We start from the raw sequence: 20,772 nt of genomic DNA on the forward strand, positions 1-20,772 counted from the left end.
TCCAGAGTGGTGGTGTTACATGCCTTGTTTCCCAAGGTCCAGGGCTCTGGGGTCTTAGCAAAGATTATGACATTGGGCAACCCAGGACCATCCTTTGTGGAATTTCTATGCCAGGGGAAACCTAGCTGAAGACCCACCTCATTGTCAGGACATGTCTTCTAATACCTAAGCTCCCAGCACCCTAAAGGAAACTGATGGTCAGATTTTAAGTTCTCAGTGGAAGATGTAAGATCAGAGAAGGTCCAGGTTCTTCCTCACCCCCTCCTGATCCCCTCTGTCTTCAGTGGCACAGATTGTTCTCCCCACTGGATAGGTGTGGGCCATGGGTGGTCCGGTTCTATACCTGGCCTGTCAGGGGCAGGACCATGGTAGACTGCATTGCTCCACCACCAGCTGCTGCAGCCCTGGGTCCCTGGGACAAGGGTCATGCTGGGCCCCCAAGCCCAAGGGAAAGCCTGGGTCTCTGGCATTGCTGCCTCTAAAGTTTATCTGAAGAGTGACTATAAGGGGGCAGGGGGACTGGGATCTCTTCCACAGCTAATGTGTTACGAATTCTTAATCTCACGTAATCATCTGGGAAATACACTACTGCTGCAAATGTCCCTGTGCTTTGCTGTGAAAACAAGCCATTGGACAAAAGGCATCAGTGCTGTGATTCCACTGAGTTTTATTGCCCTTAAACATTGAGAAGACAAGGTGGCCAGGGGGCCTGTCCCCAGTTACAATTCCTTGATTGTGCCCCAAAGACCAAGAGCTCCATAGGGCACTGTGACGTCTGCAGAGCCACTAGGCCTGCCCATCCTCCGCAGCCAGGGCACATGGACGCACATGCGCGTGCACACACACATCCAGCAGCAGGAAGTACGCTCCTCCAGTCCGCCAGGCTTCAGCACATGGGCTGGCATCCAGCTGTACCTGTGACACAGGCGCCCCTGTGAGTGCAGTGAATCCTCCTGCACCCATTTCCTGAGGGCCACCAGCCTCGGCCTCTGACTCGGGCCCTGGTGGGCTGGATGGTCTAAGTACTCACCTGGCCATCTCTAGGAAGCCAGCCAAGTCACTGAGGCACTAGAGGAAGAAAGGAGGCCATGACATTCGTTGTCCACCTTCCAGAAGCCATGACAAGGACACATAAGACCGCACAGGGCCCGTGTTGTGACAGGGCCACCTCCCCACCCCCCCCCCCCCCGTTCTACCTCTGAACCCTGGCCCAGCCAGAGCCTCACCTCGCACCTCCAGGCGGCACTCACACTCTGCCTCGCCTTGCAAGTTGGTGGCTCTGCAGACATAGACACCTCCATCAAAGGGGCAGGGCTTCCGGATCTCCAGGGTCAGCACCCCCTGCTTGCTGAACATGCGGAAGCGGGCATCTTCTCCCAGGTCCAGGCCGTTCTTAAACCAGGAAATCTTGGGCTAGAAGTCAGGTAAATGGTAAGAGTGAGAGAAAACGGCCCAGGTGAGGGGGGCCTGGCAGGAATCCAGAGAGACTGGCATTGGTGTTTCTGCTCTGAGGGTTCACAGTTCACACTGGAGTCCAAAACTGTGCCCAAGCCAGGGAAGCCCTGCTCTGGGGAGGAACCCATCAGATACCCAGAGTGGGGTGAAGGCAGCTGACAGGCTCAGGGAGGTGGGGGGGGGGGGGCGCGGTGGGCGGAGAGACTGCTTCCGGGTAGGGCCAGCCACACAGCTGCCACCTCCAAGAGCCTGTCTGTATCCCTCACCCTGTGCCTCAAGCCCCTACCTTGGGACTGCCCCGGACAGCACAGCAAAGGACAGCGTTGTAGCCGGCAATGACCGAGCGGTTTGCCAGTGGCTGGGTGAAACTTGGGGCCTCAGAGAAGTCCAGAGCCTTGTATTTGGGTGGTTCATATGCCATGCCTGTTGGTAACAGAGCTTGGTACCAAGAAAACCACCCCAAGTTAGGTCCCCCTCCCTGCCCCAGCTCCCCGAGGATGGGAAGAAAGATATAGTACCTGGTCTGGGGATAAAGACAGGCTCCTTGGTGGTGGCAGCTGCATCGCTGGGCCCCACCATGTTATGGCTGAAGACCCGGAAGTAGTAACCATTGCCAATGATGAGCTCTGACACCACACAGTGGGTGCGGCGGTAATGCTCCAAGACGGTGAACCACTCCTGGGGGACGAGAGGGGACGGAGAACCTCTGGGACCCATGCTAGGGTCCACTCTGGTACCCCTGGTGCCTCTGTCCCCTACTGTGGAGGGAGCCAATCAGCAGAGGGCAGACGGGACATAGGAAAGGCCCGGCCTCAGGCTCACCATGGTCTTCTTGTCAGCTTTCTGTACTGTGTAACCTGAGAGCTCTGAGTTGCCATCATCTTGGGGTGGCTTCCACTCCAGAGCCACATTGAAGCCCCAAGCTTCCACGACCCGAATGTCCTGAGGGGGACTGGGCTTGTCTGTAGAAGACAGCTCTGATTGGATCATTGCATTTCCCGCAGGGGGCGCCAGCCTTAGCAGCCCCTCACTCATCCAGCCAGGCCTGTCCTGCCACTTTGTGCAGGGGCTCGGGGCCGGAAAATGGGATGCTCTTGGGTTGGGTCCCCAGGCTTGTCCTGGACCCCACCTGGTAGCCCGGCTCAAGGGAAGGAGATGAGTGGGCTCAGGGGAAGGCCCAGGACCACGTACCCACGATCTGCAGGACCAGTGTGGCCTTGTCCTCCATGTTCTCGATGCGTACTGCCACCTGATAGGTGCCCGAGTGGGCCCGGCGGGCAGCGCGGATGAACAGGATGGTGTCGGTGGAGCTGTTGCGCACACTCACCTCCTCGCCCACCAGTGGCTGCCCCTCTTTGGTCCAGGTTACTTGAGGCCGAGGCTTGCCCTGCAGGGAGGGACAGCTCTACCCTGAGTCTAGCTACCCCCCCAAAGACAGGCTTGTACTCTAGCTGGGCGTGTGTCCCTGAGGTTGGGGGGTCTGGTCAGATCTGAGACAGACTCTCCCACCACAGCTACTCTCCTTGGCCCAGGGAAGGGAGCCACCTACCTGGAAAGGGATGAGGAGGTTCACAGACTCTCCCACCTTTCTCTGGATGGTCTGACGCAAGTGTCTGGGCAGTTGCAGCCGTGGTCGCTCTGTGGGGAGTGGATGACTGAGCAGCGGCCCCCACAACCCCAGCCCTGAGTTGAACATACCACAGCCCCTTTCTCTCTTGAGGCCCAGAGAGAGCTGCAGCTGAGAAGAAAGCTGCGCTGGGCCTGGCATGCTAACCCATAGCAATTTGTCTGCACAGCTCCAAATGGTTAATGAACACTCCTGATTTCTCCTAAGTGTCAACACACAAGTAGCAGGGATGAGAGAGGGCAAGAAGTATGCTTACACAGGTCACACGGGTGATTAAGTCACAAGCCAGGCCGCAAAAATGAAGCTTTCAGACCCTCAGCCCTGTACTTTGTACTGACTTATTGATTCTTTCCAACCTGGAGGACCAATCCTTGCATCATCAATCCTGGGTTGAGACAAGAACTAAGGAAGTGAATGCCAGGTGGCCCTGTCTGAGCCTTACTGCCCAGTTCTGAGGACACAGAAGAACAATGCCCACCTGTTGGAGCCAAGACTCACAAAACACAGGGGAGAGACTACAGCCTATGGTTTCCCTGTTCCGGAACTGGGAGAATGATATCAGGAAACCAAGAGAACTGTAGGTATCAATGCTATCCCGGACGCCTCTTTCCTAGACAGCATGGAGCCCAGCCCACTAGCAAGGTCTTCCTGATTGTGCCCACCTCTAGCGGACCCCAAAAGTCTGGGGGGGGGGTCACTGGCAGGTCTCATGGCTGTACAAAGGGACACTCACGCAGTATCTCCTGCACGGTCACGGGCTCCTTAGTGGTGATCGGGGCTCCGGGTCCAGCCACATTGTGTGCCCGCACACGGAACAGCAGCCGGGCCCTGGTGGGCAGGTCTTTCACCAGCAATGATGTGCGCTCCGTCAGCCCCTGAAGGGCAGCCACCCATTCGGAGCCTGGGGATGGGCACAGGGGTAAGGTAGCCCCATTCTGTCAGCATCTCCCCCCACCCCACTGCCCACCCCCTGAAGGTTATCCAGAGGTCACCAGAGGGTGGGGCTGGCCTGGGATGGGGTGGCCTCTGGGATGCACTTACCACCCTCCTGGCAGTACTCCACACTGTAACCGTCCAGGCCCCCCGCGCCCACACGCTCCGGAGGCCGCCACTTGAGTGAGACGGTGGTGTCAGAAACATCCTCAATGGCCAAGTGGGTGGGTTCACTGGGAGGACCTGGCAGCGGGTTCACGGAGGTTCTGAGGGGCCCATCTCCCCACCCCTTAACTGCTCTGTGCTCTCCCAGGAACAGCTTCCCCTTTGGCTGGCCTTCAGGCACTTTCAGGAATATCTGGGCTGCATTAAGACATCTGTCTAGACTGACTTATAAACGGCAACAATTACATAAGAGAGCTGGGCACCAGTGGCTTACACCTGTAATTCTAGCTGTTCACATGGCTGAGATATGATCATGGAGGATCAAAGCCAGCCTAGGAAGAAAAGCCCACTAAGACTCCTATCTCCAATTAACCATGAAAAAGCCATAAGTGGAGATGCAGCCCAAGAGGTAAGGCTCAAGCCTTGAGGGAAAAGCTTGGGGACAGAGAACCCAGGCCCTGAGTTCAAGCCCTGGTACTGACGTGTGTGTGTGTGTGTGTGTGTGTGTGTGTGTGTGTGTTATGAAAGACAGACATGCATAGGAAAAGTCAGCCAGGAGAACACAAGCTTACACAGAACTTCTCGATGCAGGGAATGCTGTCAATGTAATTTAAGAAAAATGAAGTGCAACTTCCCTATACATGGCCTCTATAATAACAATTCTCAAAAAGGACATAGAAGCCAGGTGCTGGTGGTTCATGTCTCCTAATCAGGAGGCTGAGATGTAGAGACTCATGTTTTTGTTTTTGCTTTGTTTTGTTTTGTTTTTTGCCAGTCCTGGGTTTGGATTCAGGGCCTGAGCACTGTCCCTGGCTTCTTTTTTTGCTCAAGGCTAGCACTCTGCCACTTGAGCCACAGCGCCACTTCTGGCCGTTTTCTGTATATGTGGTGCTGGGGAATGAACCCAGGGCTTCATGTATGCAAGGCAAGTACTCTTGCCACTAGACCATGCCAAGGGCAGAAAGTTGGGAAGACTCCATCTCCTATTAACCAGAAAAAAGCTAGACTGGAGGTATGGCTTACACGGTAGCCTGTCAGCCCAGCAAGTAAGCCAAACATGCTTAAGGCCCCAAGTTTAAGCCCCTGTGTACACACACACACACACACACACACACACACACACCACTGGGGTCACTACAACTAAAGTCCCTCAGCTAGATGATCCAGCGGGTCACTTAAGGCCTCATCTTGGAGGTAAATAAGGCAAGCTATCACAGACTAAGCATTGGAGACCAGGGATATGGATTGTGGGGTAGCCACTGGAACAGCAGCTTCTATTAGGGCGCCCTGGGTCTCACCGATGGGCATGAAGGGCCGCGAGGGCGCGCTGGGCCGGGACATGCCCACCGCGTTGACGGCGTAGACCCGCATCTCGTAGGCCACGCCCTCGATCATGCGCCGCGCCTCGTGGCTCAGCTCGCGCAGCAGGTCGAAGTTGAGGCGCATCCAGCGGTAGCTCTTCTTCTTCTTCCGTTCCAAGATGTAGCCTGGCGGGGGAGTCGGAGGTGGGGCGTTGGGCCAGACCCGCGGGGCCCCGCCAGCTCTGGGCCGCCCCCCACCCTGTGCCATCCCCACGCCCGGGCGCTCACCCAGCACAGGCTGCCCCCCGTCGTAGGCTGGCGGCGCCCAGCGCACGGTGCAGCAGTCCTCGCCCACATTGCTGATCTCGGGCGCCGCGGGCGCATCTGGCACATCTGGAGGGAGGAGGAAGCCGTTGGCCCGGCCCGGCTGGGTCCCCTCTCCATGCCCAACCACAAACAACTGTTCACTCCAGCCATCCTCCCCGCCCCCCACCCCCCACCCCCAGAGCCAGGGACCTTTCTAGAATCCAATCGTGGGTTGGGAATGTGGCTTAGTGGTAGAGTGCTTGCCTAGCGTGCTTGAAGCCCTGGGTTCCATTCCTCAGCACCACATACACAGAAAAAAGCGGAAGTGGCACTGGGGCTCAAGTGGTAGAGTGCCAGCCGTGAACACAAAAGCTCAGGGACAGTGCCCAGGCCCTGAGCTCAAGCCCCATGACTGGCAAAAATATAAAAATAGAATCCATCATGTCCCTGGCCCTGTGTTCAACCCTTTATCCCCACCCCACCCCAATTCTCTCCACTTTATCCAGTCCTCTGCCTACAGAATGCGTTTTTTTACTTTAATTTATTTATGCCAATCTTAGGATTTGAATTCAGGGCCTGGGCACTGTCCCTGAGATCTTGTGCTCACTGTTCGCATTCTGTTGCTTGAGCCACAGCTATATTCTCAGCTTTTTTTTTTTTGGATGATTAATTGGAGATAAGAGTCTCATGGACTTTCATGTCACACTTGGCTTCCAACCACAATCCTCAGATCTCAGCCTCCAGAGTAGCTACAATTATGGGCGGGAGCCTTCCCCTTTCCTCCCTCTTTGTTCCTGGCCTCCTGTACTAGATTCATCTCGTTTTCCCATCTTCTCAGTTTCCTAAAAGCTTTGCCCTCAGGCGCTCCCTCTCATAGTGCACCCCAGCACTACCCCAATTCAACCCCTGTGTCACAGTAAGGAACATTCTCTCTCCTGCTCCTTCTATAGCAGGACTCCTTGCAGATGCAAAATGCCCGTCCTATTCGTTCCCCTTGGCTGGCTCAGAGCACGCCCTGTGGTTTGGCTAGGTACTGCACGAGCATGTGCACAATCTCTCTCTCTCTCTCTCTCTCTCTCTCTCTCTCTCTCTCTCTCTCTCTCTCTCTCTCTCTCTCTCTCTCTCTGTCTGTCTCTGAGTGCCTGCTGTGTTCTCTGGCCTGGCACCCCACCAGCCTCACCGATGACCTTGACTGTGAGGTTGACCTGGTCCTCGCCCACGGGGTTCTTCACCGTGACAGTGTAGATACCCTCATCTTCCTTCTCTGCCCCCTCTACCGTGAAGATGCTGCGATCCTTGGAGGTCTCCACACGGACGCGGCCCTCTGTCTCACACAGCAGCTGAGGGACAGGGAGAGAAGGGGTTGGCACAGCCTCAGGGAAACTGCCTCTATGTGGAAGTCATAGGTGTGAGCGGTAGAGCCCTGTCTGGGGCAGGGCACCTGGGCCCTTGCCCAGGGCTAGACACTGCACAGGGAGAAATGCCAGCAGACAATGAACTATGTACTGTTATCAGCCTCACTCACCTTCTTATCAAACTGCCACTCGTCACTAGCATCTGCGTCTTCTGGGGCTTCAGGGGCTGGCCCAGCTAGGGTCTTCTTCCCCTGGACCAGAGCAAGAGGGAAGCTGGGCAGAGTCTGACTCCGTCTGGAGTGGCCCCTCCATCCTTCATCCACCCCCACCTGCTGCCTGCCTTCCCTTCTTCCTGGCCAGCAGAGCTTCTGAGCTGCCAGTAGCGGGAAGCTGGGGAAGGGGGGTAGGAAGTGGGGTGTGAAGCGGCATGGGAAGCAGGTACTCACACTGGGCTCACACATCCATCTTGTCGTTGGGGACACGAAGGAAGACCCCTGGTACCTGTGTGATGGTCTTCTGCCAAATGACAGTGGGAGCGGGATCCCCTGAGATGGGGACATCCAGGCGAAGCTTGTTCCCGGCCACCACCACGATGGTGTCTGGTGTGCGGCCCGGGCAGTCCAGGTGGATCTTGGGAGGTTCTGAGTGAGAGAGGACATCCATCAGAAAGGGGGGAGGCGGCCAGGCCCATGAGAAGAGCCAAAGATGGGGACCAGGGACCAATGCTCCTGGTGTTTAGATGGTCCATTTTGAGTGATGATTTATACATGGTGAAATATAAGTGTAGGTTTAGGGCTTTTCTTTGGACTTTTTATTATTAATTATTATTATATGGTGATACAAAGCTGTTATGATTCCCTAAGTCAGGTTATGAGTACAACATCCCTAAGTAAGGTTATGAGTCAATGTCACTCCTTCCCTTTGTTCTCCATTTTCCCCCTGCCATCCCTACCATATGTATTATGTATATGTGTGTATGTGTATATATACATGAGATCTATATATGTGTATATATTTATGTACATGTGTACATACACACATATACACATATATGATATGTATATATATGTGCACACATATATATATGTAATTCTTTTTGGGAACAGGGTCTCACTATACCACCCAGGCTGACTTTTTTTTTTTTTTCAGTACCTGTGTTTGAACTCTGGGTCTCAAGATTGCTAGGCAGATACTCTACTGCTGAGTCATGCCTCTATCCCTGGTCTTAAACTTTTTTATCCTTCTGCTTCAGCCTTCTAAGTGCTGGGATTACAGGCATATACAACCACCAGGCCTGGCAGTTTTATGAGTTTTGGCAAATGTGTACGCTCGTGTAACTACCAAGCCCAGACAAGAGCTAGAACTTTCAATCACCCAGGAAGTCTTTGGGAGATTTGGAACATTCAGGTCTCCTCACATAGCATTCTCCACAACATTTAGGGCGCCAAATGTCTTCTGCCAGAACATTTTTTTAATGGGATAATAGTGTTAAGTGAATCCAGTTTGGAAAGCCCTAAGATGGACAAAGCAGAGTAGACCTCAGCCTGTATTGTTCTTCTAAAGTTAAAACTCTGAAATGTCTGATAAAAAAATTAATCTACAAGCAGAAAAGGCCAGGCATCAGTGGCTCATGCCATTAATCCTAGCTACTCAGGAGGCTGAGATCTAAGGAATGAGGTTGGAAGCCAGCCCAGGCACGAAAGTCCCTGAGATCCTTATTTCCAATTAACCATCAAAAAGCTGTAAGTTGAGCTGTGACTCAAGTGGTAGAGTGCCAGCCTTATGTGAAATAAATATAAGGAACAGCCCCCAGGCCCCGAGTTTAAGCCCCAGTTTTGGCATGTGTGCATGCACGCACACATACACACACACACACAGTGTGTGTGTATGTATATATGTATACACAGACACATATAGCCAGTCCTGAGGCTTGAACTTGGGGCCTGGGCACTGTGCCCGAGCTTTGTTTGTTCAAGGCTAGCACTCTACCACTTGAGCCACAGCCCCACTTCTGGCCTTTTCTGTGCATTTGGTGCTGAGGAATCAAACCCAGGGCTTCATGTATGCTAGGCAAGCACTCTACCACTAAGCCACATTTTTTTCAAGCAGGAAAGGTACAGCAATAAATCCTCACACCTGTGACATTTCACAGCAGACCACGGTATGTAGGATGCACTATCAGCATCCGTTTCAGAGATGGGGAAACTGACCAGGTGCCAGTGGCTCACACCTATAATCCCAGCTACTCAGGAGGCTGAGATCTGAGGAGCGCTGTTCGAAGCCAGCCTGGGCAAGAAAGTCTGTGAGACTCTTATCATCAATAAACTACTCAGAAAAAGCCAGAAGTGGTGCTGTGGTTCAAGTGGTAGAGTGTTAGCCTTGAGCACAGAGGCTCAGGGATAGTGCCCAGACCTTGCGTTCAAGCCCCAAGGCTGGCACAAAGAGCAGGGGTGCAGGGAGAATCTAAGGCAGGTTATATAACAATGAGTTGTGGGTAACAAAACTGGAGCAAAGGGCCTCTGCCCCCCCCCCAAGTCCTTGCTCTTCCCTGTGATGGGAGCAGAGGGGAGGCTTGTCTGAGGTGGGGTGCAATGAACTAGGTAGGCAGAGCTGACGTGGCACACAGGGGTCCTGACACTCACCTTGCCTGGGCACGAAGTCAATCTTGACCTCTGTAAGAGAAGGAAGAGCAAATGACACCAGAGCAGAAGCATGGCTTTGTCCCAAGGAGGCCCAGTCCCAGGGGTGCCCCACCTCACCGCCCCCACCTCACTGAGCACCATCTCACCCATGAAGTGGAGTTTGGCTGACAGGTTGCAGGCAAAGCCCTCGGGCACAAAGCTGTAGTCAGCTTCGTCTTCGGGTGTGACATCATCAATGGTCAGTTTGTGGACCCTGCAGGTAGCTGTGGCTCAGAGGACTCTACTGGGCCTTACAGCCCTGGCCTTGCTGGGCTCTCAAGCTAGGGTTTCAGGAGCGCATTGGCCTGTCCTAGCTCCTTAGTGTCTTTTGCTGTTGTTCTTGTTGGTGGTGCTCTTTTTTTTTTCTTTTAATCAGTCATGGGGCTTGAACTGGGGGCCTAGGCACTGTTCTTGACTTTTTTTTTTTTTTTACTCAAGGCTAGAGCTCTACCACTTTGAACCTCAGTGCCACTTCCAGTTTTCTGGTGGTTAATTGGGCATAGGAGCCTCACAGACTTTCCTGCCCAGGTTGGCTTTGAAGCACGATCCTCAGATCTCAGCCTCCTGAATAGCTAGAATTACAGGCGTGAGCCACCAGCATCTGGCTCTTTGGTATTCTTGCTTTGAAAAATGGCTTCATGATGGTGTTGTCCAGCTAGTGGTATAGAAAGTGGTATTTGGCACAGGCCCCTTGGAGGCTGGACAAGGGCTGCCATCGGTAATCTCTAGGAACTCAGGTCCAGCACGGGCAGCCCAGGCGCTCGGGGGTGGTCTGCGGCCAGAGCTGCCTCCTCCGCCTCCTGTGCTTGCCTGTTCTTTGGGTGGGGTGGGGGGTTGATGATGTCTGACCCTGAGTGTTCCCTGCTTCCTTGTTTCAGGGGGACTCTCCCTCTACATTCTTTTCTCTTCCCATATCTTTTGGTCTCTCTCTACTTTATTTCTGTCCTCCTGTCTTTTTCTCTCTGTCTCAGGCTGTGCTGTCTCTCCCCTCTGTCTGTGGGTCCCTCTCCCCCTCTCTCTGTCTCTGGGTCCCTGCTTGCCACCTTTCACACTCACCGCCCGATGTGGGACACTTTGATGCGGCTGTCAGGCACCAGCTCCTTCCCGTTCTTCAGCCACACGCCCCGCACGTTCTCGTCGGAGACTTCACACTTGAACACGGCCTGGTCCTTGGCACCCACTGCCAGGTCGGCGATGCTCTGGTACACTTCCAGCTTTTTCTCTGGAGGACAGCCAGAGCCAGTGAGCTCCCGGGGGTGTGACTGTGGGTTCTTGTGGGCAGGCTGGGGATGGCTGGGCATTTGGAAACACACACGCACCTGTGATGGTGTAGTCTAAGTCTACACAAATATGCAGTGGGGGAGGGGTGGTTGGATGCCAACCAGGCCCACCTGACCCTCCAACACTCTGTAAAGAAGTCACTCCAGCCTTCCCATTTTCCAGATAGGCAGGGTGAGGCTCCGGCTTCCACGGCTGCTCCAGCTTTAACCCAGGTTTGCCTCTCCATGCTGGGCAGGGTTCAACTGAGGGGCCCCAGCCCACCACTGGGCCTCACCCTGCACTATGAGCTCAGCCAGTGCCTGGCCCCCGCTAGTACGCAGCGCGTAGTGCCCCGCATCCTCCAGCGTCGCCTCGTTGATGATCAGGTGGTGTTTCCGCCCGTCCTTCTTGAACCGATATTTGAAGGTTTCCTCCCGGGTCAGCTCAACCCCATCTTTCAGCCTGATCCAGAGAGCAGACAGCAAGGACTATGATCTCCTACAGCCAATCCCTGCACCCCAGATCTGCCTGGGGCCCCCATACCCAGGCACTCACCATTTGACCTGAGCCCCCTCCTCCGACACTTCACACTCAAACTCCACCCGCTGTCCCACCATCACCAGCTGGTCCTCCAGGGGGCGCGTGATCAGCACGGGCGGCTCTGTGCAGGCAGGCATGGCGTAAGGGCGGCTTTCTGTGGCTGCCTCTCTTACCCCCTCTCTGGGCCCCTGGGTCCCCAGGTCCCCAGCCCACCTTTGACAAAGAGCTCAGTGCTGCATTTCTCACCACCCACCACACACTGGTAGGCCGCATCATCTGCCAGAGAGCACTGGCTGATGGTCAAGGTGCGTTTGGTGCCGATGGATTCAAAGATGTACCTGGTGGTGCCACAGAGACTGTCAGAAGGGCTGTGGACACCCCTCCCAGCACAATCCCCGGGCCCTCTCCCTCATGCTGGTTGGGGGGGGGGGGAGAGGGGTTTCTCACTTGCTGTGCAACAGAAGAAGCCATTGGATGGTTTCCCATGGGAAGAAATGGAGACCGGGAGATGAAGAAAGAGATCATCAGGATTGGGGTGGTAGGGAAGTAGACCCCAGAGAGAGGGAGAAATGGGGAGAGATGTCATCAAGAGACCCATAGGGAGGGAGGAGCCCTCCCCACCCCTCCAGCTCCCCGGGCCCCTCCCCTCCCTCACCCACCTGCCACTCATCTGGATCTCTTGTCCGTTCTTCAGCCACTTGACCTCGGCATCAGGGTCTGCCAGCTCCACGGTCAGCCGGATCTTGTGGCCCTTGCTCACCTGGTAGGCCGGCTCCAGCTTCTTCTGAAAGGCTGCACTGCCCGCGGCTCACAGCAGCCCCGAGGGCCACACCCTGCCCAGCCCGGCCTAGCCATGGAGGCCATGGCTTGTCCTCCCTCCGCCAGCCCGCCTGCCTACGTGAACACCTCTGTTTCTATTGGGGCCCTGTTTCTTTCTCTGATTTATATATCTATCTGCCTCCAGAATGCCCCCCCTCCCGCCCTCTCTCTCTCTCATCTTCCTTGGAGCAGGCGGGCCCCTAAAGGCTGCCCATAGCTCTGACTGGACCTGGAACAACTGCAGAGAGGCAGAGAGCCTGGTGCTCTGTGACCCCTTGGGCTCATTCCTTAACTAACCTCTTGGTGCCTCCGTTTCCTCATTTGCAAAATGAAACTGGTCATGATCACTACATCAAAGTGATGCTGAGAATTCAATGAGACAATTATGCAAAGTGTAGTGCTTGTTATAGTCTTTGCTTCTACTCTTGCTACTAGATGGAGCCTTGTCACCGCCCCAAAAGGCTCCTCTGATCACATGCAAGCATTGTCACCAGGAGACTTGATTTCAGTGGACACTAGGGCCAGGCCATCCAGCAACTGGGTTGAGTCTGGGATGGGGGAGGCAGGGAAGGTCAGCAGGAAGAGAGAAACTGGCTCTTCTGCAATTCCTCATGACATAAACGGCTGGGAAGTTCGGGGGAGGGGCCCCCACTCCTCCATTCTTGCCTAGAAGCTTATCCCTCCAGTGGCTCAGAATCTCTGAGACGCTTGCTGTGGGCCAGCCACCATGCTAAACTCTCAGGACATGGCTGTGAGTACCAGGCTTGGCCATCACTCTCCCTGGCTCACATCCCTCCTTAGGTGGGAAAGGGCTAGCCTAGGAGCTTCTCCTGTGCCCTGCCTGCAGGTGAGGGAAGTTAACCCATGTGGAAGGTGAGCTAGGCCTGCTTCTTCCGCCCCCCCCCACCCCCACCCTACACTCTGCGTGGCTCTCTGGGTTTTTCTCTTGTTCTTTGGGATGAGGAGAAGGGTAACCAGGCTTCTAGACTTCAGAAAGTGGTAGCCTGATTTTCACTATCTGAGGAGCGTTTTCTTGTCCTTTTCTTCATGGTTATCTGTGGGCTAACCTTTCTCTTCTCATTATCAGTCAGTAGAATGGGGTTAACCTGTGCTCTTGTGGTTTTCTACACAAGTGTGGGGGTGGGGCAGTCTGGTCTTCTTTCCAATGTGTCTCTGGGCTAAGCTGCATTCTTCTTTTTCCATGTGTGGGGATGCAGGGGACTAACCTGTGCCCTCTGCTTTCCTACATGGGGGAAAGGGCTAACCTGTGCTCTTCTTCTCGTCATGCTTCATGCCTTTGAGTCTCTTGAGCATGCCACGCAGGTCGGTGACCCCATGCTGGAAGGCGATGCGCTCGTACTCAGATGGGGGGGCCTGCCGCAGGATCTCCCACACATCCTCCTCTGCAGGTGCCTCTAGCTTCGAGTCCCTGCCCGCGTGGAAGTGTTGAGTGCCACGTGGAAGCCCAGAGCGGCCCCTTCCGCTCCCCTTCCCAGTGGACTTCCTGGGGCCATGATCAAGGAGCAGAGGCTCTCCTGTCCTCCATCCTTCCCTTCCGGGCCAGGGCTAGGGACCCAGGGGCTGGGAGGGGGGGTCAGAGGGGCTCCTGGCTGAGGGAGACGAGGAGTGTGATGGCACTCACCGTGGGGTTCGCAAACTGCTACTCCAGGCAGGGCAGAAAGGATAGAGAACACATTAGAAGTCCGGGCACTGCCCCCCTTTGCCTCCTTTCCCTGCACTGGCACCCCGAAATTTGCAGAGCACCTGTGATGCCCACGAGGGCAGGGCAGGCCAAATGTGCTGTATTTGCTGTCCCTCCTAAGTTCAAACCAACAGCTAAATAGGGGTGTGTGGGAATTACCCCCAAAGTTCAGAGGCTCACCTCAGCAGTAGGGAGCCTCACCTGGGCTTACCACCCCTGGCAGAGATGGGCACCAATCCCCAAGAGTCAGCTCTGTCCCCACTAGTGCCCTGTGCCCCCAAACCCCCAGACCCCCCCCCTGCACCATTCCTTACTCTCTGGGCATCAGCAGCATCAGCCATGAGGAGGGGTCAGGAGCGAGAGGGAGAAGATAGAGATTGTGAGTCAGGAGAATGGGGTGGGGTGGAGTTCCTGTAGCTTTGGGGACCCACCCTCAGCTTCTTTTGGGGATCCCAGGAATCTACTAGAGTGAACTATTGAAGGCTTGCTGTGGGGTGCTCTGGGGGACAAGGGATGGTTGTACCCAGGAAATGATGTCCTCAGAGCCCTTATCTCTTCCCACAGCTAGGTCATCCTGCTTGCCAGACAAGGAAACCCACTCCCAGAGGCTCAGTGATTGCTCAGGGCCCCACGGCTGTGAAACTGCGGCGCCAGGATCTGAAACAGCCTCACTCCCTGCCCTGCAGGCCACTGCCAGAGCCTCACCTCTTCTTCAGCAGGGAGCTGAAGTCCAGAGTCCCAGCGTCCTCGTGGCTGTCACTAGAGAGAGAGGCATGGGTGAGGCTGAGGCGAAGGGGGCGGGAAGGGACTTGCCAGGTGGGGTGGAGTGGGGAGGAGGTGATACCACCCAGGCTGGGCGCCCATTCATCCCAAACCCCAGGGTCTGAGTACAGGGCTGGTAGGGGTCTGGATAGGGCTACCTGGTTCGCCGACCTGCTCCAGCGAGGCTCCTGTGGGGGTTGGGGATGATCCTTAAGTGCTTGGAGAACTTAGTCCCCCTAGTGTAGATTTCAACCCCACTCCCCATGTGCCCCCAGCCCTGTGGGGAAAAGAGGACTCACGGGCGGCGGAAAGCTGATCGCAGGTCCAGCTCTCCAGGCCCAACGGCCTCTGGGGTCATGAAGAGAGAGGGGAACAGGGGAAGTCAGAGGGGACCCCGTTCTGGGTTCTCTGGATTTCTGAAGACCCGCCCATAATTCCATGAGGGTGGACACCTGCCCCAGGACCCCATCTTCTTATCCTACCATGTCCCAGGCAGGTGGGCCAGCTGCCCCATCTCCAACCCCCGTATTGTGGGCGGCCTCCCACTCGTCTCTCAGCCCACCTACAGTCAGATATGTCAGGCCCTGTGCAGGGACAGCAGGGTGGACGGACCAAACCAAGTCCAGCTCTAGGTGAGATCCCCCACTCCTTCCCTGGAAGTCTTTGAGCGCTTATTTCACACCCTTTTCGAGGAGCACTGGGCACAGGTCAGTACTGATGTCCAGTACTGATGTCCAGTACTTAGTGGCCTAAGTGTTGGGAGATGGGGGCAGGCCCTAGAGATCAAGACCCACAAGAACCATGAGCAGACTCCAAGCCCTCCTCCCTCACCATGGACAGTAAGATTGAAGTTGCAGCTGTCAAATTTGTCCTTGGTGGAAACCTCGCAGCGGTAGCCCCCGGCAGAGGTAGCCTGGGCATCAGTGATGCGGAGCTCAAACTGATAGACCTGTGGGAGGGGAGTCAGAGGAGACAAAGGTGGGTGGTAAGGCCATTCACCTCTAAAGGAGCACCCACCTTTCCAAACCCATGCCCTCTGCTTGCACTTGATCTCGATAAAATACAAATCTGAGATAACTACAGGGCGAACGGTATCCACTTAAAATAAGGCTGTTAAGTTGGGCACTGGTGGCTCACACCTGTAATACTAGCTACTCGGAGGCTGAGATCTGAGGATCATGATTCGAAGTTAGCCCGAGGAAGGAAAGTTTGTGAGTTTGGTTTTGTTTTGTTTTGCTAGTCCTGGGCCATGAACTCAGGGCCTGAGCACTGTCCCTGGCTTCTTTTTGCTCAAGGCTAGCACCCTGCCGCTTGAGCCACAGTGCCACTTCTGGTCATTTTTCTATATATGTGGTGCTGAGGAATCGAACCCAGGGCTTCATGTATACAAGGCAAACACTCTTGCCACTAGGCCATATTCCCAGCCCTTTGTGAGGTTCTTATCTCCAATGAACCACCAGAAAAATCAGAAGTGGAGCAAAAGAGTTTAGGGACAGTGCCCAGGCCTTGAGTTCAAGCCCCATGACTGACAAACTAAAATAAAACAATGCTGCTTTGTATGCCTGTACACCTGCACACCTGCCCTGTTCTGCTAGGGACTTCTGTATCTGGCATGGAACTGAGGAAGATTAGAAGATGGAGAAACTAAGAGTCCAAATAGAGAGGTTTCTGGTTCTAGGCCTGGCTTTGAACGACCTTGGAACAGCTACTTCACCTTGAAAGCTTTAGTTTGGGGGTCTGTGCAAAGAGGAATTGTTCAGGTGAACCCCTGAAAGTCCCTTGCATGCTGATTTGCACCCATCCAGGGTTTGACCACCTTGTGAGCTGGTGTTCCCTGTGCTTTCTGGGATCCTTGGGTCCCTCAACCTTAAGACCCCTTGAGACCCTCAGATCCTTCAAGGCCCAGGTTCCCACAGGCCTCCCTTGAGCCCCTCTGAGCCACCCCTGTGCCTCCCAGCATCTCTCCCTGTCTCCAGATCCCCACGATGCCAGGCCCACCTTGCTGGCCCGGTCATAGCTGTCCTGTAGCTGTAGGTGCTGGCCCACCTTGCTGCTCAGGTCCACCCACTTGCCCTTGAACCACTTGACCACTGGTGGTTTCAAGAGGCTGGCACCGGCCACACGGGCTGAGAAAGTGATGCTGCCACCTGCGGGGGGTGGGGGTGACAGGTAGGGCTGGGGTGGCTCTGTTGCCTCTCTTCCCACACCACCCCTGGGACGAGCAACCCATACTCACCCACAGTCACCTCGCCATCCTGAGGCCTCATCAAGAAGAGACCGATGGGGTCCTCTGGGGCTGCAGGGCCTCCAGGCCCAGGGCCATTGTGGGAGGCTGAGCTCGAGCCTGTGAATGAAGACCTTTGAGACCTGCCCTAGGACAACCTCTCCCAGTGACCTTGTCCCTCCCTGCCCAGTCCCCCCTCACCTTCCAGGCTTTGGGTGCTTGGTTCCAGATCAGTGGCTGGAGCTGGGGTTTCTCCAGAGGCTCCTGGGGCCTCCACAGGGGCTGGGACAGGGGCTGGCTCAGGCTCAGCCTTCTCTGTAGGGGCTAGGGTGAGGTGGTGGCCATTACTAATCAGAGACCCCTCCATTCTTCCACTCGCCCTCCTGGGCATCAGCTCCCTATACCCCACTCCCAAGGGGCATCTTACTGGGGTGATGGTGTCCAAGTCTCTTCCAGGTCCATCCTCCTGGTCCCCAGGGTCCCCTCCGCGGTGGCTCATGCTGAGCCGGGGCACTAGCCCGCATTTTCCCCTTCTAGCCCCCACAGTCCTGTCTCCATGTCCAGGTGACTGCCTGGAGCAGTTCTGAGATCCATGTGTTCTCCTCCCCCATGCCCTGGGCTGGCCCAGCCTCCCCCCCACCCAAAGCTAAACTGGGCTCCGGTCTTCCACAGCCGCCCAGGCTTCCCCTGCCAACACACGTAGCCGCCCCCTCAGTGCCATCTGCGCGTGGCCTGCGCCCTGGGGGCTCCGGCGGGAGGCAGCCGTGCCAAGCTCCTCTCTGTATTTTCTCACCTCTACCATGGCAGGAACTGGCCAGGAAAGGCATGAAGAGGGGACAGGGGGGTTCTGGCAAGGGGCACAGTCAGAGCAAAAGGGAGAGAACTCAGCACATCTCCTGTTCCCAAGATGGGACCCGCTGGACTGCCTCTGCCCAAGCTCAAGCCTCAGAGAAGGCTGACCAAGCTCTCACCTGCCTCTGTGACCTTGAGGTCAAACTTGACCTTGGAGGAGCCAGCGATGACTGCATAGGAGCCCTGATCCGCAGGGCCCACACCCTGCACCGTCAGCGTGTGCCGCCTGCCGTCAGTCACCAGGCTGTACTTGTCACTGGCACTGATGTCACTGCCTTCCCGCTGCCAGCGCACCTTCAGCCCGGCCCGCTCTGTCTCCGCCTCAAACGTGGCAGGGCTCCCCATGGGCACCTCCACCGACCGAGGCTTCTTGCTAAAGGCTGACACTGGAGGGCCAGGGGGAGGCTGTAGGGACCTATGGTTCACCCATGCAGCCCACCCCTGTAGCCTTAGTAACCACTGTAAGAAGCCTGTTCTATGTGTCACCTTATCTAGTAAGGTGATAATATTCAACAGGAGCAGTTGTTAATGTTCTTTTCTCAGAGAGGCTAAGCTATTTGTTTAAGACCACACAGCTGGGCTGAGAATGTAGCTTAGTGGTGGAGTGCTTGCCTAGCATGCACAAAACCTGGGGTTCACTTCTGCAGTACCACATACACAGAAAAAGAGTGCTAGACTTGATCAAAAAGAAGCTCAGAGGGCTGGGGATATAGCCTAGTGGCAAGAGTGCCTGCCTCGGATACACGAGGCCCTAGGTTCGATTCCCCAGCACCACATATACAGAAAACGGCCAGAAGCGGCGCTGTGGCTCAAGTGGCAGAGTGCTAGCCTTGAGCGGGAAGAAGCCAGGGACAGTGCTCAGGCCCTGAGTCCAAGGCCCAGGACTGGCCAAAAAAAAAAAAAAAAAAGAAGCTCAGAGACAGTGCCCAGGGCCTGAGTTCAAGCCCCAGGACTGGCAAAAAAAAAAAAAAGAAAAAGAAAAAGAGACCACATAGCACATAGGTAAACAGCCAGGTAATGCTATGGTTCTAATTTCCACATAGCTTTTTGTTTGTTTGTTTAATACCACTACTGAGGCTTGAACTCAGGGCCTTGAACTCTTGTTTGGCTTTCTTTTTTAAGAGAAATTTTTATTGTTATTATAAAGGTGGTGTACAGAGTGGTTACAGTTAGTGCTTGGCTTTCTTGCTCACAGTTGGTGATCTACACTTGAACCATACCTCCAGTTCCAGCATTTTTGTTTTGTTTTGTTTTTTGCCAGTCCTAGGGCTTGGACTCAGGGCCTGAGCACTGTCCCTAGCTTCTTTTTAATCAAGGCTAGAACTCTGCCACTTGAGCCACAGTGCCACTTTTAACTTTTTCTATATATGTGGTGCTGAGGAATCAAACCCAGGGCTTCATGTATAGGAGGTGAGCACACTACCACTAGGCCACATTCCCAGCCCCAGTTCCAGAATTTTTGCTGGCTAGAGATGAGCCTCTCAGATCTGTTTGCTTGGGCTAGCTTCAAACTATGATCCTCGTATCCCATCCTCCTAAGTAGCTAAGATTATAGGTTTGAGCCATTAGCACTCCACAATTCTACGTGGATGTCTCCTGGTTATGTCCCCCTGGTTCCTGAGGTTCTGAAACCACATAGGATGACCCAGCCCCCTCCCCCACACTGGGCCCTTGCAGGGAGCAGGTACTCTGCCTACTTGGAATGTGGCTAAATTTGTCCTCCAAGGGCCTGGGGCTGAGAATCGGCAGCTGAGATAAAGCAGGCCCCGGAGGGGGTTGGGTGGACCTGGATCTGTGCCTTGGACAATCTTAGCAAGGACACAGCCCAGGTCCAGCCTCCTGGGCTGTGGGTTTTGCTATGCCCTTCGCCTGGGGTACAGGCCTCTTGACCCTTGTCGTCTCCCAGGGAAGAGAAGTTTTGTTACCTTTGAGTGGCGTTCATACCTAACCACCCAAATGATACAAGCCAGGAAGCAGATATCACCACAGCCAGAAGGATCTATCCCACCCATGCCTGGAAAGCTGGAAAACCAAGACCCAGAGAGGGCGGGGCTTCTCTGACACCGGCCCACTCAGTCATCTATTCCTGGGATTCTCTCTGTAGTCACCCTGGGTGCGGAAGAAGGGATGGGCAGCAAGGAACCTCTTGCATTCTGAGAATGGGGTGTTGGCCTAGGTGCTTCCTGACTTGGTGTTGTCCTGACCCTGGGTTTACCCTTGGTCTCCAAAGAGGGGGGGGGGGGCCGAGAGGACGGGAAGGAGAGAAGGGGAAAGGAAGGAAGGGAGGGAGAGAGGGAGAGACAGAGAGAGACAGAGAGAGAGAAAGAGACACCAAGGAGCTGGGTGCTGGTGGCTCACTCTTGTAATCCTCAGGAGAGCTGAGGATCAAGCAAGGTTTGAAAACATCCCAGGTAGAAAAATCTGTGAGACTTTTAAATCTCTAACCACCACCAAAAAGCAGGAAGTGGAGCTGTAGCTCAAGAGGCAGAGCCCTAGCTGGGCGGGAAAAAGCTAAGGGAAAGCACCTGGGCTCTGAGTTCAGGCCTAAGTACCAAAACAAAAATAAAACAACCAAGCCCCTGTGAGAACTCTCCTCAGCCTTGGCCCCCTTCTACGTACCCCCCTCCCCCCCACCGCCCCAATGACCCATACTCCAGCCCAGCCCTGGGTCTAGAATTACCTGGCTTTTTCCCTGGCTCGGGCATTTTGAGAGAGATCACACGAAGGACCAAGCAGGCAGGGGCCACCCAAGGAAAGACTGAGCGGGGTCCTGTCCTCCCCATTATATAT

The 20,772-nt window shown here is 55.0% G+C and overlaps 1 protein-coding gene across 1 annotated transcript; it reads right to left on the reverse strand.

Annotated features, from left to right (window-relative positions):
* Nucleotides 1-815: 815 nt before the first annotated feature.
* On the reverse strand, nt 816-20,717 carry Mybpc3 (myosin binding protein C3). Its single transcript, XM_048359913.1, has 33 exons — nt 20,663-20,717; nt 18,102-18,368; nt 17,332-17,445; nt 17,143-17,250; nt 16,905-17,053; nt 15,738-15,855; nt 15,206-15,254; nt 15,065-15,094; nt 14,850-14,903; nt 14,085-14,105; nt 13,708-13,871; nt 12,283-12,415; nt 12,071-12,073; nt 11,837-11,961; nt 11,639-11,744; nt 11,379-11,545; nt 10,880-11,045; nt 9,931-10,037; nt 9,785-9,814; nt 7,644-7,783; nt 7,313-7,393; nt 6,968-7,127; nt 5,770-5,874; nt 5,479-5,667; nt 4,124-4,258; nt 3,816-3,983; nt 3,005-3,093; nt 2,647-2,842; nt 2,278-2,417; nt 1,974-2,133; nt 1,742-1,878; nt 1,227-1,413; nt 816-1,068 (listed from the first exon to the last, which is right to left on the reverse strand). The coding sequence occupies exons 1-33, from the start codon at nt 20,685-20,687 to the stop codon at nt 1,058-1,060; spliced, it is 3,834 nt and encodes a 1,277-aa protein (XP_048215870.1). The 5' UTR covers nt 20,688-20,717; the 3' UTR covers nt 816-1,057.
* Between the last annotated feature and the right edge of the window lie 55 nt (nt 20,718-20,772).

This window comes from Perognathus longimembris, chromosome 13 (genome assembly GCF_023159225.1).
Source record: "Perognathus longimembris pacificus isolate PPM17 chromosome 13, ASM2315922v1, whole genome shotgun sequence".
NCBI lineage: Eukaryota > Metazoa > Chordata > Mammalia > Rodentia > Heteromyidae > Perognathus > Perognathus longimembris.